Below are 13860 nucleotides of genomic sequence, written 5' to 3'. Positions count from 1 at the left end.
TCACACCGCACGCCTTTCGCCCGTCAGGCGGCCTCGGCGACGAGACCGACCAGCGCTGCTTCACCTACTGCACGCAGTCCGTCGGCGGCCGCCTCGACGGCGCGCCCCCGCGCTGCCGCTCGATCTGCTTCCGGCGCGTCTTCCCGCACGAGCTCGGGCACATCAAGAGCATCCACCGCACCGAGACCGTCGAGCGCCGCGGGGCCCACTCGCACGTCTCCATCCGCCGCAAGCTCGCGTGGTCCCCCGCGGACTGGCCGCTCCCGCCCGAGGGCCAGCGGCACGACGGCCTGCTCGACGCGATGCTCGGCCGGTGGCGCGGCCGGCGCGAGCACGACGGCGACGACGACGCGGACCACGACGGGCTCGGGCACGGCGACACGCACCGGCTGCACGAGCCGCGGGAGCCGAAGATGTGGCGCGAGGGGTGGTACCTCTGGTGGACGCGGGACGCGGACGAGGTCCGGAAGCAGCTCGTCGGGATGCAGCAGTCGGTCGAGTTTCAGGCGCAGACGAGGGAGTTCATGGAGACGACGAACAGGGAGTGGGCGACCATGGCGACGCGCAAGTGGGTCGCGGACCAGTCCGTGTCGAAGCAGGAGCGCACGCGCCGGGCGGCCATCGAGCTCTTTGAGAGAGTCATCGGCCCGCGGATGGAGGGAGGCCCGGAGGACGACCAGGGCGACCGTCAAAGGGGTGATCCACCTTTCCCAGATACGAGGTGAGTGCACATTGCTGTTGGTCCCGCTTCCCTGAGCCTGGGCGTGAGGCGAACCCACCATACGCATACACAGCAGTCTGCCCAAACCCGTCGTCGCTTGTCGCCTGAATATGCGTTATCTGCTTCATATGCCCTGTTGTTTTCATATGCACCGTTGTGTTCCACTCCCGAATTCGTCGCTAACCCGTGTTGTATTCCAGCGAACATTCAGTCTTGATACCCTTCCCCTTCCCGTCCATGGACATCCCCGACATCTTCGGACCCGCACGGAGAACGCTCGAGCCCTCGAAACGCGTGCTCTCCCTCACGCACGGGAAGTTCGAGTCTGGAGAGATGCGGGAGTTCGGCAGGCGAGTGTTCGAGAAAGCGAAGTCGGACGAACCGTGGCGCCTCGCCGCTTTTGCGTGGAGGCGGACGTGGGACATCCTCCTCAAGGACAAGCCCGCTGGAGACGATGACGACGACGACCCCCCTCGGAAAGGGGGCGGAGAGAAGAGGTGATAAAGCGAGTGGTGGTGGACTTAATTGGCTTGCTCTTGCTGGGAATCGGCGCTGGGTTATAGACGTGCGTTTTCGTATTGCTATCGTGCTGTATCATCACTATTTCACAACACATGAAGCTCTGCTTCGAATGTCCCTCTCATGCCGTCTGTCAGCCGTTCAGTGTGATAGGGTTTTGCAGTTTCATTCACCCCCCCATGTTTTAGATCATACACCTCACAAGAACCAAAAGCAAGTTTACGCCTCTGCTCCCGCCTCGTATTCGCTGGTACTGCGGTCATCCGAACGGTCGGACTAGTGCTGGTAAAACACCGTGAATTACCCCCACCACCCCACAGCCGCGCCCACCGGAACCCAGCTATTCCTGTCATCTCCATTGCAGTCTTTACCCACGTTTCTCCTCAGAACATCGGCGTCCTTCCTTTTTTGAAGGTTTCCGGAGCATTCGCACCCTCGCCGCCTTCCTTGGAATCTTTGCGTCACCACTCCGGACAGCCCCAGGTGGTGGAAGAGCGAGAGTGGGGATTGGCAAAGACATGACGTGACAGCAGGCGCCGAAGCAGGCTTGGGCCAAGGAATGCGAAAGTGAGTGCCTCGTCATTCCATCCCGGAACGGTATTGGAAAGTATTACAGTTTGGAGCTCACGTCGCCGTGTGGTTTTCGATGTCACTCGACATTCATTCTTGCCGTCTCGCTAGGCGAAGCTGTGGTGCATGTCTCCGGTGCGAGGTCGGGTCAGTACCATTCCCCAATAGACGTGAGATACGTCAAGCTCAGCTACGTCTGTGCTGATTGCAGTCGGTGGAAAAAGCCCGTCCTCTTGACCGTGACTTGTGGCAGCGCCAACGCGTGGGCAAGGGACCAAGGAAAGCAAAAGTGGGCATCTCCTCATTTCATACTGGCCGTCAATGCCTAAATTGGACAGTGACGAGTACTGGTTCTGTTTGGAGCATGCGCTCATGTGTTCTCGATGCCCGTTCAAGCGGTACTCGTAAATTCTGCACTGTCATTCTTGCCATCTCTCTAATTAATTTTTCTGCCTTCCAGGCCGACACGCTTCCAGTGGTATACGAGGCATCACGAATGGTTTCATTTAGAGACACGGCACGTATGTCTCCCGGGTCCCCGCGTCTCCCCACGAGATAAAAGGCTCACCCGGTCGCGGAGACCTCACTCAGCCATCAGCCACACTAGCATCCCCAGACGTATCCATCCCAGTCATCATGAAGTCTTCTTTCGCCACCCTTGTCCTGTCGGCCCTCGCTCTCTCTGTGCATGCCATTCCAACTTTCCCGGACACCTCCAGCAATGCCTACCCCTCTTACCCGTACTCGAGCAGTGAAGCCCCATCTTCCACGGACAGCTGCAACAGCACGCCTCCGTCTTCCACGTACTACACTAGTACTATCCAACCGTCGACGCATTCAAGCAGCTCGGTTCCCTCGTCCACGCAGTCCAGCACTGCCCCACCCGTCGTGAGTGTATCGGCCTTCACGCCCATCTCCAACTGCTCCTGCTCACGCCCCTCTCCTCCAGACCACGCCCCCCACTCCGCCCGTGTGCTGCGACAGTACCATCCCGCTCTTCCGCGCGTACAGCCCCTCCGCCACGGACCACTTCTACACCACCAACGCACAGGAGCGCGACAACGCCGTCGCCTCCCTCGGATACAGCAACGAGGGGACCGCCGCCCAGGTCTTCCCCGCCGCGGTCTCCGGCGCCGTCCCGCTCTACCGCCTCTACAGCGCGGGCGGCACGGACCACTTCTACACGACGAACGCGCAGGAGCGCGACAACGCCGCGGCCGCGCTCGGGTACGCGAGCGAGGGCGTCGCCGCGTACGTCTACCCGAGCGCGCAGTGCGGGAGCGTGCCGCTCTACCGGATGTACTCGCCGTCCGCGGTCGACCACTTCTACACGACCAACGCGGCCGAGAGGAACAACGCGATCGCGTCGCTGGGCTACTCGGACGAGGGGGTCGCCGGGTACGTGAACCCGGTGAGGGGCGCGAACTGCTGAGTGTGCTGTGGTGAGTGAGGACGACGCCAACTGTGACTTGCGACCACGGCTTGTTAACTTGAATATCACAGGATCTGGATCGCCTCTATCGGGGCATTGATAGGCTCCATTCGGTCTCGATGTACTTGAGGCGCGCTAGTGCACGTCGAATTTCTTGTCACCTATTCTTCCCCATGCTTCATCCCCGCTTCGTCGTCACCATATCCACCCCGTTAATTACTATTTTCCGCTAGTTTCTCCTCTACCCCGCTCTCGGTCCCCGTCGTCGACATGTTCGTTGAGTTCGTCGATTGATCTAGTCCGAAGAATTCATGGCTTGGCAAAGGCCGCCGCAAACTGTCAGCAAAGGTGTACAGCGCGTGGGGATTCCTTAGAATGCATGGGATGCCTCAGAATTGCTTGAATGCCGAGGTATACAGGCGTTTGATTGGCAAAGGCCGGGTCACATCAGCTGCAACATCAGCCTACCCACCCGCAGGTCGTGCTGAGGAAAAAAATGCACGCGTGTCAACCATGGGCAACGAAATCGTGGTAATGGAGAGGAGACTCACGTACCGCAGCCAGTTGCGACCAGGTGAGGACGTACTGGCGGTGGAACTTCAAACCCACCAGGGCCTCCCATGCGAGTCCAGAGTTCGCCCTGTGGAATCTGTCAAAGGTTGGAGTCGGGGGTAGCGAGACACCTGATATGAAAAGAAAGGACGTTGTTGTGTTGATGTCGATGTTATAGCCTTCTTTGACGCCCTGTGACACTGCGACAACGCAACGCCATAGACTCGCTCAAAACCAAGCGACCCACCCATGGTCAGGCCAGCCCTGGTGGCTCTGTTTATTTCACTACGAAGCGAAACCTTTATCTCAGTTATGTGGTCGTTGATTGGGATAGATCTCCGCATACTAGGTTGGGCTTCGTACAGCCTAAGTTCTTCCGCGAATGCTGCTCATGTCGTATCACCACTTCATTATCTCAATGTGTCACAACGGTATTTGCGGGTCTGTCTTCCCACGGGTTCATACACGAGTAGAAACCTGAGACCCGGAGCTACGGATCCCCTGCTTCTTGGAGAGCATTGTCCGTGTGGAGGAGGACACGCAGGTGGTCGGCCCAGTCGTCATCGGATTTGAACGTGTTCACAAGCCTCTCCACGTCTCGCCACGCCCACCCATATTGATCCCTAAAGCGCTCCTTGATGGTGTCGTCCCCAACCAGGAACTTCGCAGTGCGCACCTGCAGGACATGAACGTCGAAGGAGACACTGGGCAAGCATCAGAGACGCACCTGGAGCTCATGCTTGAGCGTGCCGAACTCCTCGATCGTCTGCGGGAACCGCTGGTCCTGCTTCATCTGCGCCTCGAGCGCGACCTTCTCCTTGACATGCAGCCGCCTGCGGAGCACGGCGACCGTCCGGAGGTGCGCGTGGTAGTGCGCGTCGAGCTCGTTGTCGAACTCCACCCGGAGGTCGTGCGCGGCGCGCGCGGTCCTGTAGAACGCCTGGGGCCGGCGCGTGCTCAGGTTCAGCCGACGGACGGGGCACGCGGGCGGGCACGCACGTCTACGGGCTGGTCGACGATGTCCGGGTGGGCGCGGGAGATGTCGGCCATCTCGTCGTGGTAGTCCTGCGCGTGCCACTCGTACAGCGTCCGGACCTCCTCCGTGTGCTGCTTCTGTAGGCCCGCTATGCGCGTCCGGAGGCTGTCTATGGTCTCTCCCCGTTCGTTGTCCCGCCGGATCGCATCCATCCTACGCCGCACGAGCACGAGCGTACATCGTGAATGAGAGAGGAAGAGTGTGGACGGCACAAAGAGAGGGGACGTACCCCGGGAAGAACGAGCCTCTGAGCTCCATCATGTCCTCGACGACCTGCCGGCGCTGGACGGCGTCGCGGAGCTCGCGACGCTCCGCGGCGGTCGCGGCGTCGCCCTTGCGCGCGATCTCGTGGAAATTGGGCTGCATGAACTTCCTTTGAGGCAAGTAAGGGTCGATGTACCCGTTGATGTTCTGGTACTGCGCCGAAGGCTGGCGCAGCTTGCGCGCGGTGGGGGCGGGGGCAGGGGAGGGCTTCGAAGGCCCTGCGGCAGCGGGCGGCATGGCGTGGACGCAATTCGGACGTAGACGACGCTCTGGGGGAATGGGCTTGACGTGGGATTGGGCAACGACGGAGAGCAGGGGTTGAACGGGAGGCGAGCGGCGGGTGGCGCGGCCGGGACCGTTCGCCTGCGCGTGCGTACGCGTCCAAGTCAAAGGCACCTGCTCCTCACTTGCCTCTGCTCCCATCACCCACACACTCAACCGCGTCCGATAATGTCTGGACGCAAGACGCGCGGTGCATTCATTGTGATTGAAGGCCTCGATAGGTCGGGAAAAGCAACAGGTGGCTCTGCTCGAGGAAACCTCAAAGGCGAAGGCATCCCGTGCGCGTGATGAAGTTCCCCGGTGAGTAAGTGCCCCGTCGAACGCTCGCGAGGCGCTTTCTGAACTCCGTACCGGCCATCCATGGTCTCCAGACCGCACGACGCCCATCCGGTAAAATGATCGACTCGTACCTGCGCTCGGAGACCGAGATGGACGACCGCGCGATCCACCTCCTCTTTTCCGCCAACGATGGGAGCTCTCGTGCGTCCCTCGTCTCTCAGCACGTTTCTCCTCACCCATCCGCCCCGCCCTCCAGCAATCGATCACCGACGCGCTCGACGCCGGCGAGACCGTCGTCTGCGACCGCTACGCGTTCTCCGGCATCGCTTCTCCGCCGCGAAGAACAAGCCGGGATGTCGTTCGAGTGGTGCCGCGCGCCGGACGTCGCGCTCCCCGCGCCCGACCTCACTCTCTTCCTCGCCGTCACCCCCGAGGCGCAGCGCGGCGCGGCGCTTCGGTGAAGAGCGCTACGAGAAGGCAGACATGCAGGAGCGCGTCGAGCACGTCTTCGAGCGGATCGGCGTCGAGATGGGCGACGGCTCGCGCTGGATCGCCGTCGATGCGGACGGGGCAAGGAGGAGGTCGCGCAAGAGCTCTGGAGGCTTGTACAGCCGCTAGCAAAGGGACGACCGACCGCTCGCGCGACTGTGGGCGGACCTGGATGAGCGGGTGCGGAATTCTCATTTGTACATCTGAGAGAAATGGTAGAAACAGATATGGAGGGATGTATGAACACAGTAGTAGTCAAAACAAACATATCACTACCTCCGGTACCTCGTCCGCCTGCACGTCCCTCGCTTTTTGTGCCCGCTTGCGCTCCAGCTCTTCCTCCTTCGGCGTGCCCCACGTTGCCGGGGTCGATGACTTCGTAGTCGCGCTCCGCCTTCGCCACTCCTCGTCATTCCCCTTGGGGAACTGCAGCAAGTGCCCCAAGAACCCACGTCGTCGTCCACCTCCATCCCCGCCTCCTCCCCGCCCGCCGGCTTATCCTCCCCTCCTCTCCCTCCTCCCCCTCCCCTCACCCGGCGCCCCTCTCAGCCGTCGCGCCCTTGAGCTTCGTCCGGAAGCTGCTCAGCGCCGCAAGCACGTCGCCCTCGTCCTTGCGGCCCTTGCGCTTCTTCGCGTGCGCGCCGCGGCCCTTCGCGTACTTGGCCATCTCCTCCTCGAGGAAGGACCGCTTCGGCTTCTTCGCCGCGGGCCCGTCGTCGTCCGAGCCGTCGCCCGGCCGGCGGTGAGCCGGCGGATGTCCGCCTCCATCTTCGCGATCTCGGACTGCCGCGAGGTGCTCGCGGCAGCCTTCTCGCGCTCGTGCTGCTCGCGGATCTTCGTGATGTCGCTCTCGTCCTTGTCCCTCTTCGAGCTCTTCTTCTCGGCCTGGTGATGGGGAGAGTGAGCACGTGAGGAAGTGGTGGGGAGCAGGGGCACTCACGCGCGGAGGATCATCGGCGTCGTCTTTAGGCTGATCGCGTTTTGACGCTTTTGACGCGGCGGGAGCAGGCACTCCTGGTATTGGCACAGCAGTATCCGCTGCGTCTATCACTGCAAAATGTGGAGGCATGTTGAGCTGAAGGGCGCAAATGCGTGTAAAGGCTTAAACGCACAGTCTGGACGGACGATTGGCTTCTTCTTGAAGACAACAGGCTCCTCCTCCGCTTCTTCGTCACCACCAAAGCTCAGCAACTTGACGTCCCTAGAGGACAGGTCAGGGACGGGGTGAGCATCGTGGGTCCCGTGGAAACATGGCGAGGACGTACTTCTTCGCACCACGACGTCGCTGCTCCTCTTCTCGTTCTCGTTGCGCTTGCTCTCGTGCCTTCTGTTGCGCTCGCTTCTCCTCGGCAGTGATTCGGGGAACGATGTCTTCGTACGGGTTATCTACAATCCGTATTTTCTTGATCTTAGGCGGACTTCATACGGTCAGTGAGCAAGAGCGCAATAGCAGGGTGTGGAACAATGACGTACTAAAGAGGTCGTTCATTGCCGTCAAGCTCTAGTGGGAAGGACCTCAATCTTTAGGACGCTTCAAGAGGGTGCAGACATACCCATTTCACCGATCTTGAGTACGTCTGCCTGCTAGTCAGCACAAACGAGCCACCTTGCTGTTGCATGCGTGCTCACTGAAGAACGTATCCCCAATGACCCGCGCAAACAGCGTGTGCTTGCCATTTAACTCGTCGGCTCGGTCTACCCCAACAGTCACTGTCTGCATGAAATACTCGTGATCGTGTGCATGAACTCACTCAGCGTGATGAAGAACTGAGAGTCGTTGGAGTTCTTAGTGCCGTTATTCGCCATTCCAACCAACCCACGGTGTACGAACCGCAAGCGGGGATGAATCTCATCGTCGAACGGCTCTAAAAAGCGACAGGGTTGTCAGCACAAGGTCACACTGGCATTATGGTGGCACGAACCTCCATAGAACGACTCTCCGCCTCCACCCGTCCCTGTCCTATCTCCTGTTTGCACCAAGAAGTCAGGCACGACACTGTGGAAGAAGGTGAGAACGGTAAGCATATATTGGTGCATGACACCCACCGGTGGAAGATATTGCCGTCATAGTAGCCTTCCATGGCCAGAGTGATGAAGTTTCGACATGCTTTGGGAGTTTCCTGCAACGGGAATGAAGTGAGGGAGAGGCATGGCTCGTGAACACATACCTTCGACCATAGCTCCATGTCAATCTCCCCCACGGTCGTCTCGATGATGACGCGTCCGCGCGTGGGTAAAGCCATGTCCGACGAGTAGGAGGAGGAGGAGGATGTGGTGGTCTGGGGTAAACGCGACTCGGCGCGTCAACATCACGCGCGCACGCGCTGCCGATGACGCTGCATAGCGCCCGGCGGGAGGAACGGCTGAAGCGGGAGACCGTGCAGGTCGAGCGAATCAACGATATGGATCCCCTCTCACGGTCGCAGACCTCTCCTCTTATCTCTCTCCTCCACGACGACGACGACGCGCTCGTCTATACCCCCAACTCGTGCGGGGACCGACGAGACGACTGAAGACCAGGACAAGATGCGTCCCGAAGACAGGCTCGTCCACCGCGTCCTCCGCACCTTCGGCCGGCGTACGACGGCGGCTTTGCCCCCTCCACTCCCGGCGGTCTCGGAGAAGGCGCACCCGGTGCACGCCATTCGATACCCCTTGTACGACGACCTCAAGCTCCTCCAGGAAGACTCGCGCCGCGACGCGGAGCGCGGCCTCCGGACGCAGCGGCACCGCGCGCACTACCTCACGCTCGCGGCCATCTCCGCGCTCGTCCTGTCGCTCTGCTTCCTCTTCGCGCGCGGGCGCGGCTTTAGCTCGTGCGGCGGCGGCGGCGCGCACGAAGACTACGCGGCGGAGGTGTGCCCGCAGACGGGCGCGATCGCGCCAGTACGGCACGGCGCGCTCCTCGACGCGTTGGAGGCGGAGTACGCGATGGACGCGTTCAGGCTGAAGGCGTACGAGTCGCTCGGGGGCGCGATCCGGGTCCCGTGAGTTGCAGTCGTCGTCTGAACGCTGCTGCGCGCGTCATTGTTGACACATGCGTCTGGCTGGGGCAGGACGATCGCGTACGACGACCTCAAGCCGCCGGGGCAGGACGAGCGGTGGGAGATCTTTGGGGAGCTGCACGCGTACCTCGAGACGCGTTTCCTCTGGTGTGAGTCTCTCGGTTGTCTACGTTGCGGTGGAGGCGAGAGCGAACCCCGACGACAGCCACGCCAACCTCCGCAAGACCCACGTCAACAAGTTCGCCCTGGTGTACCACTGGCAGGGTAGCGACGAATCCCTGAAGCCCGCGTTGCTCACTGCCCACCAAGACGTCGTCCCTGTGGAGCCCACGACTTTGGACAAGTGGTTGCAGCCTCCTTTTTCCGGCCACTTTGATGGTGAGTACCCGCTGGCCGCTGGCCGTAGAAGGATCGCGCATTCTGAATAAATGCGCTATAGGTGAATACATCTGGGGTCGTGGTAGCTGCGACGATAAGCCAGGGCTCGTTGGCACCCTGTGAGCCAACAGCTGAGCGGACGATGACTCACGGATTACTCATTGATCTGTCCTCAGAACGGCTGTGGAGGAACTGCTCCAGGCTGGATTCAAGCCCACTCGCACCATCGTCCTTGCGTATGGTATTGACGAAGAGCGTGGTGGTATTTCCGTGAGTGTTCCCGGATCGACCCATGGCCGTACTAACCCGCGGTAGGGGGCCACTGCCATTCGTGATTATCTGCTTTCGACCTACGGAGAATATGCGTTCTCTATTCTGGTAGATGAAGGAGGTCAGTTGAAGTCATGCTTCTTCTTAGTCCGACATTGACCTGGTTGAACTAGGTGGTTATTCCGTCACTGATGACGTGATCATGTCTACCCCTGGTGTCGCTGAGAAGGGAAAATTCGACGTTCGTTTCGAGATATCAGCGCCAGGAGGACACTCTAGCATCCCTCCTGAACACACCGTACGTTCAAGCGCCTCCGTGACCATTCGTCCTCTCATCGTGATTGTCAGAGCATCGGCATGCTCGCTGCCATGATCAAGCAGCTCGAAGACAACCCGCACGTTCCTTCGCTCAACCGGTCCGGCATCTACTACCAACAGCTCCAATGCCGCGCCGCGCACGACCCCGACCTGCCCTCGCACTTCCGCGCGCTCATCCGGCGCTCCCACAAATCGGACAAGGCCCTGCACGAGCTCGAAGCCTACCTCGCGGACACCGACCGGCTGTACGGCCCCCTCGCGGGCACCACGCAGGCCGTCGATGTCGTCCGCGGCGGCGTGAAGACGAACGCGCTCCCGGAGCGCGCGGAAGTAATCGTCAACCACCGACTGAGCATCCACAGCTCGATCGCAGAACTGCAGGCGCGCATCGCGAGCGTCGCCGCGCCCGTCGCCGCGCGCTTCGGCCTCGCGCTCGACGCGTTCGGGCGCACAGTGATCGCGGGCGCGGGCGAGGAGGCCGGCGCGATGCGCATCGAGGACGCGTGGGGGACCGCGCTGGAGCCCGCACCTTTGACGCCGATGGGCGAGAGCGGGCCGTTCAGGCTGCTGTCGGGGACGATCGTGGGGGTGCTGGGGGCGTCGAACCGGACGGGGTACGACAAGAAGACGTTCATCGCGCCGTCGATGTCGACGGGCAACACAGGTGCGTTTTCGTGCTCGTGCTGGTAGTCAGCAGAGGAGTGCGTTGATTAATGTTGTGCGCGCAGACACAAAGCATTACTGGAAGCTCACGAAGCATATCTTCCGGTACGGGCACATCAACAACGGAGACTCGTTCAACGGGGGTCACACCATCAATGAAGGTTCGCCACCAGTGCTCTCCCGACCATCTCCACTCACTGACGGAACGCCTGCTCTAGCTCTGCGCGGAGAAGGTTTTATCGAGGCGATTCGCTTCTTCACCTGGACCATCCTTAACGTCGACGAGTCCCCTCTCTTGGAGTAGCTCTCCAGCAGCAAGGTGCCTAGCTTCGTAGCCGAGGTTTTTGGCTCTATGGAAGAGTCTTTGCTGTAGCCAGGCGTAATTGTTGTAGTTTAGCGCATCGAAGAAGATAGGGGATTTGGTGGCTAATATGGGCCAATGTTTTTCTACGAATGGCGTCCGATCGCGCAAATCATCTGATCATATCTGCTCACGTATCGCGCCGGACGAGGCTTGGGTCTGTTTGAACAGCGTTGTGCCATTTGTACACAGTGAGGATTCTGTCAAGTTAGCCATTGCGACATTGACTCCCAGTGAGAACGCCCCCTATCCGGAGCTATCTGGAGCTATCTCAACGACCCAGATTGCTGGGGATAGGTCGATATTGCTGAATGCCTCATTGCGTAGGTTTTCATAAATGTCCGCCTATCCCCATCTATCCGCAACGATTGACACGCCACTGACAATTATGGGGATAGATGCCACCTATTGCCATCTGTCCCTAGCTATCGACGGGCCTTTTCAACGAAACCACGTGCAACAAGGGCCCGATATATCTGCACATATCTGCACCAATTCATTGACGTTTGATATCGTACACGTGCGCCGTCCGACCACCTCCCTCGCGCCCTCGCCATCGCCCACACACCCTCGCCTTCTCTGCCCGCGCGTCCAACCTCCCCGTCCCGCTTCGCGCACTGGCACATCATGATTTGATGGGCGATGCCGTGCTCCCAACCAAGATGTACTTCTCTACGGCGCACCCGACGGCCTCGACCTCGCCTCGTTCCAGTCCGTCTCGGCGAACACGCGTCCTGAGGCATCGCCCGGGGTGAGCACTGGCGGCGCACGGCCTCATGACGACGACGCGCTGGAGGTGCAGGCCGGCGTGCGCAGCAGCGGAGGCTAGGATGCCGGTCATGCCGGCAACGGCGGGTGTGATAAGCTTCGCGAGGTCGTCGGCGTGGAAGTGGAAGGGGGAGGCGGTGTGGAGGACGGCGTCGTCGAACGCGCCCGGCTGGGTTGGTGTCGGCGTGGGTCTGGGGCGTGTCAGGGAGAGGGGCGACAGGGGGAGGGAGGCGGGGGACGCACGACGGTGATGTCCTCGACGACGACGAGCTCGAGCTTGTCGCCTGCGTCTGCGAAGACCATGTGGAGGAGAGCGCCCTTGCTCTCCGCGTGGACTGTGCAGCAAATGGCGTCGTTCTAGGATCAGCGGGGGGTGTCGCGGGCTCGACAAGTGGCGTTATGGGGTTAATGAGCCACTGGTGGGGGCGTTCCGGGCCCTCAGTTCCCTGCAGCTAGAAGGCAGCTAGAGGTACTAGCTAAAACGGCTCACCAGATTGAGGGCCTACAAGGTCTGATGTTCTGTCGAAAGATACGAAACTGAACGCGATGAGGGGCACATATAGTCGGCATAAACTCACCTGAGGTTGTCGTGCACCCAGTCCCTGTGAGAATTGCGACCAACCAGTCAGCGACCGAGGTGAGGACGAAAACAGGGGATAGAGGGAGCACGGGACTGTGAGTGCAAGACGGCTGGGTGCGGGCGCGAGCAACTAAGCGCGGTGCAATAGAGCGACAGGCCACGCGCGCGAGGACGTAGCGTGACCGCGCGATGTGGGGTGGAGATGTAGGGCAGCAACGAAAGGTGCGCGATAGCGGCTTCGAGATCGCAGGAGGGCAGTGACGGATGTAGGGGCGTAACGGACGGGATATTAATGGGCAAAGGAAGGGAGGACACCGAAATAAGAATGAAAAGCGTACTTAAAGAAACCGACTGACTCCGACGTCTCCAAGTGCGGGCTGTCTACGACCGCTCCATACCATAAATGAAAGCACTCACTGACAAATCCCAATCACTAAGCCTATGCACTAATAGTTGAAGGCCCTATGGTGCAATGAATCTGGAGATGCAGCAATACGTCAGAGAGTGAAATATTTGAGCGCATATACCCACTCAGGGACCGGCTTGACCGAAGGAATCTTGTTGACGCTTGGTAGGTAGAGGAAGAAGAAAGGGAAGAAGATACCATGGGTTATGAGAGGCAACGGTATGAAGGGGATGTCTCTGGTTGCATAGGGGCCGGCAGAGGGAAGGTGGTGGATATGGGAGAAGAGAGAAATGTCGCGGCCTCCGCGCGGGCGGCGCGGTCCCAGTGGGCGTCACGTGCTCTGATGCGACACATCATGTCACGCCCTCCGATCTCCCGAGTCCCCGTTACAACTTACGCTCGTCGTACCTACACCACGGCAGGCACTCACAGCGCATGAGCGCAGTGAAGGCTGGGGGCGTCCAGCTCGCGCAGGAGCTCGCGGAGGCGTGAAAATCGAGTGCGTGCCACTGTTGATGCTGTAGTAAGTGTACTAACTCTTGCAATCAAGCACAGATGAGACGACAATGGCTCGTCCCTTCGGCTGAATAAAATCCATACAAATGGTGAGGATATCGGAGACGTTGTCGGGCAAGGGGCACTGCAACATGATACGCATTGGTGAGTCTCCAAGGAAGAATTCCGGCCGAGACACATCGAAAAAGATCATGTGACCGCGAGAGCCGCCCGCCTGGACGGCGGACAGACAAGAGAGAAATGTGCGAGCGCACAACAGCTCACTCCAAAATCACAATTCGCGAAGGCACGCTTGTGCTTTGTGAGAATTGTTCTACATGTCAATGCGTCAAACTCTCGAGAGCACTGGCGCTAAATGTCAGACCAATTGGTCAAGATAGGTGGGGATATCTACATATAGCTCCATATAGCTCCGGATAGGGAGCGTTCTCACTGGGATTGACTGTGGATC

General features: G+C 60.1%; 1 protein-coding gene across 1 annotated transcript; it reads right to left on the bottom strand.

Annotated features, from left to right (window-relative positions):
* Positions 1-11764: 11764 nt before the first annotated feature.
* Positions 11765-13542, bottom strand: BXZ73DRAFT_84890 (uncharacterized protein; the record flags this gene model as incomplete). The annotated part of the gene is made up of 8 exons (XM_048023997.1): positions 11765-12076; positions 12151-12242; positions 12398-12426; positions 12486-12509; positions 12905-12926; positions 13291-13301; positions 13324-13402; positions 13431-13542. The coding sequence occupies 8 exons, from the start codon at positions 13540-13542 to the stop codon at positions 11765-11767; spliced, it is 681 nt and encodes a 226-aa protein (XP_047870606.1).
* Between the last annotated feature and the right edge of the window lie 318 nt (positions 13543-13860).

This window comes from Epithele typhae, assembly GCF_022376455.1.
Source record: "Epithele typhae strain CBS 203.58 chromosome Unknown BXZ73scaffold_395, whole genome shotgun sequence".
NCBI lineage: Eukaryota > Fungi > Basidiomycota > Agaricomycetes > Polyporales > Epitheliaceae > Epithele > Epithele typhae.
This window is presented reverse-complemented; position numbering and strand designations above follow the sequence as displayed.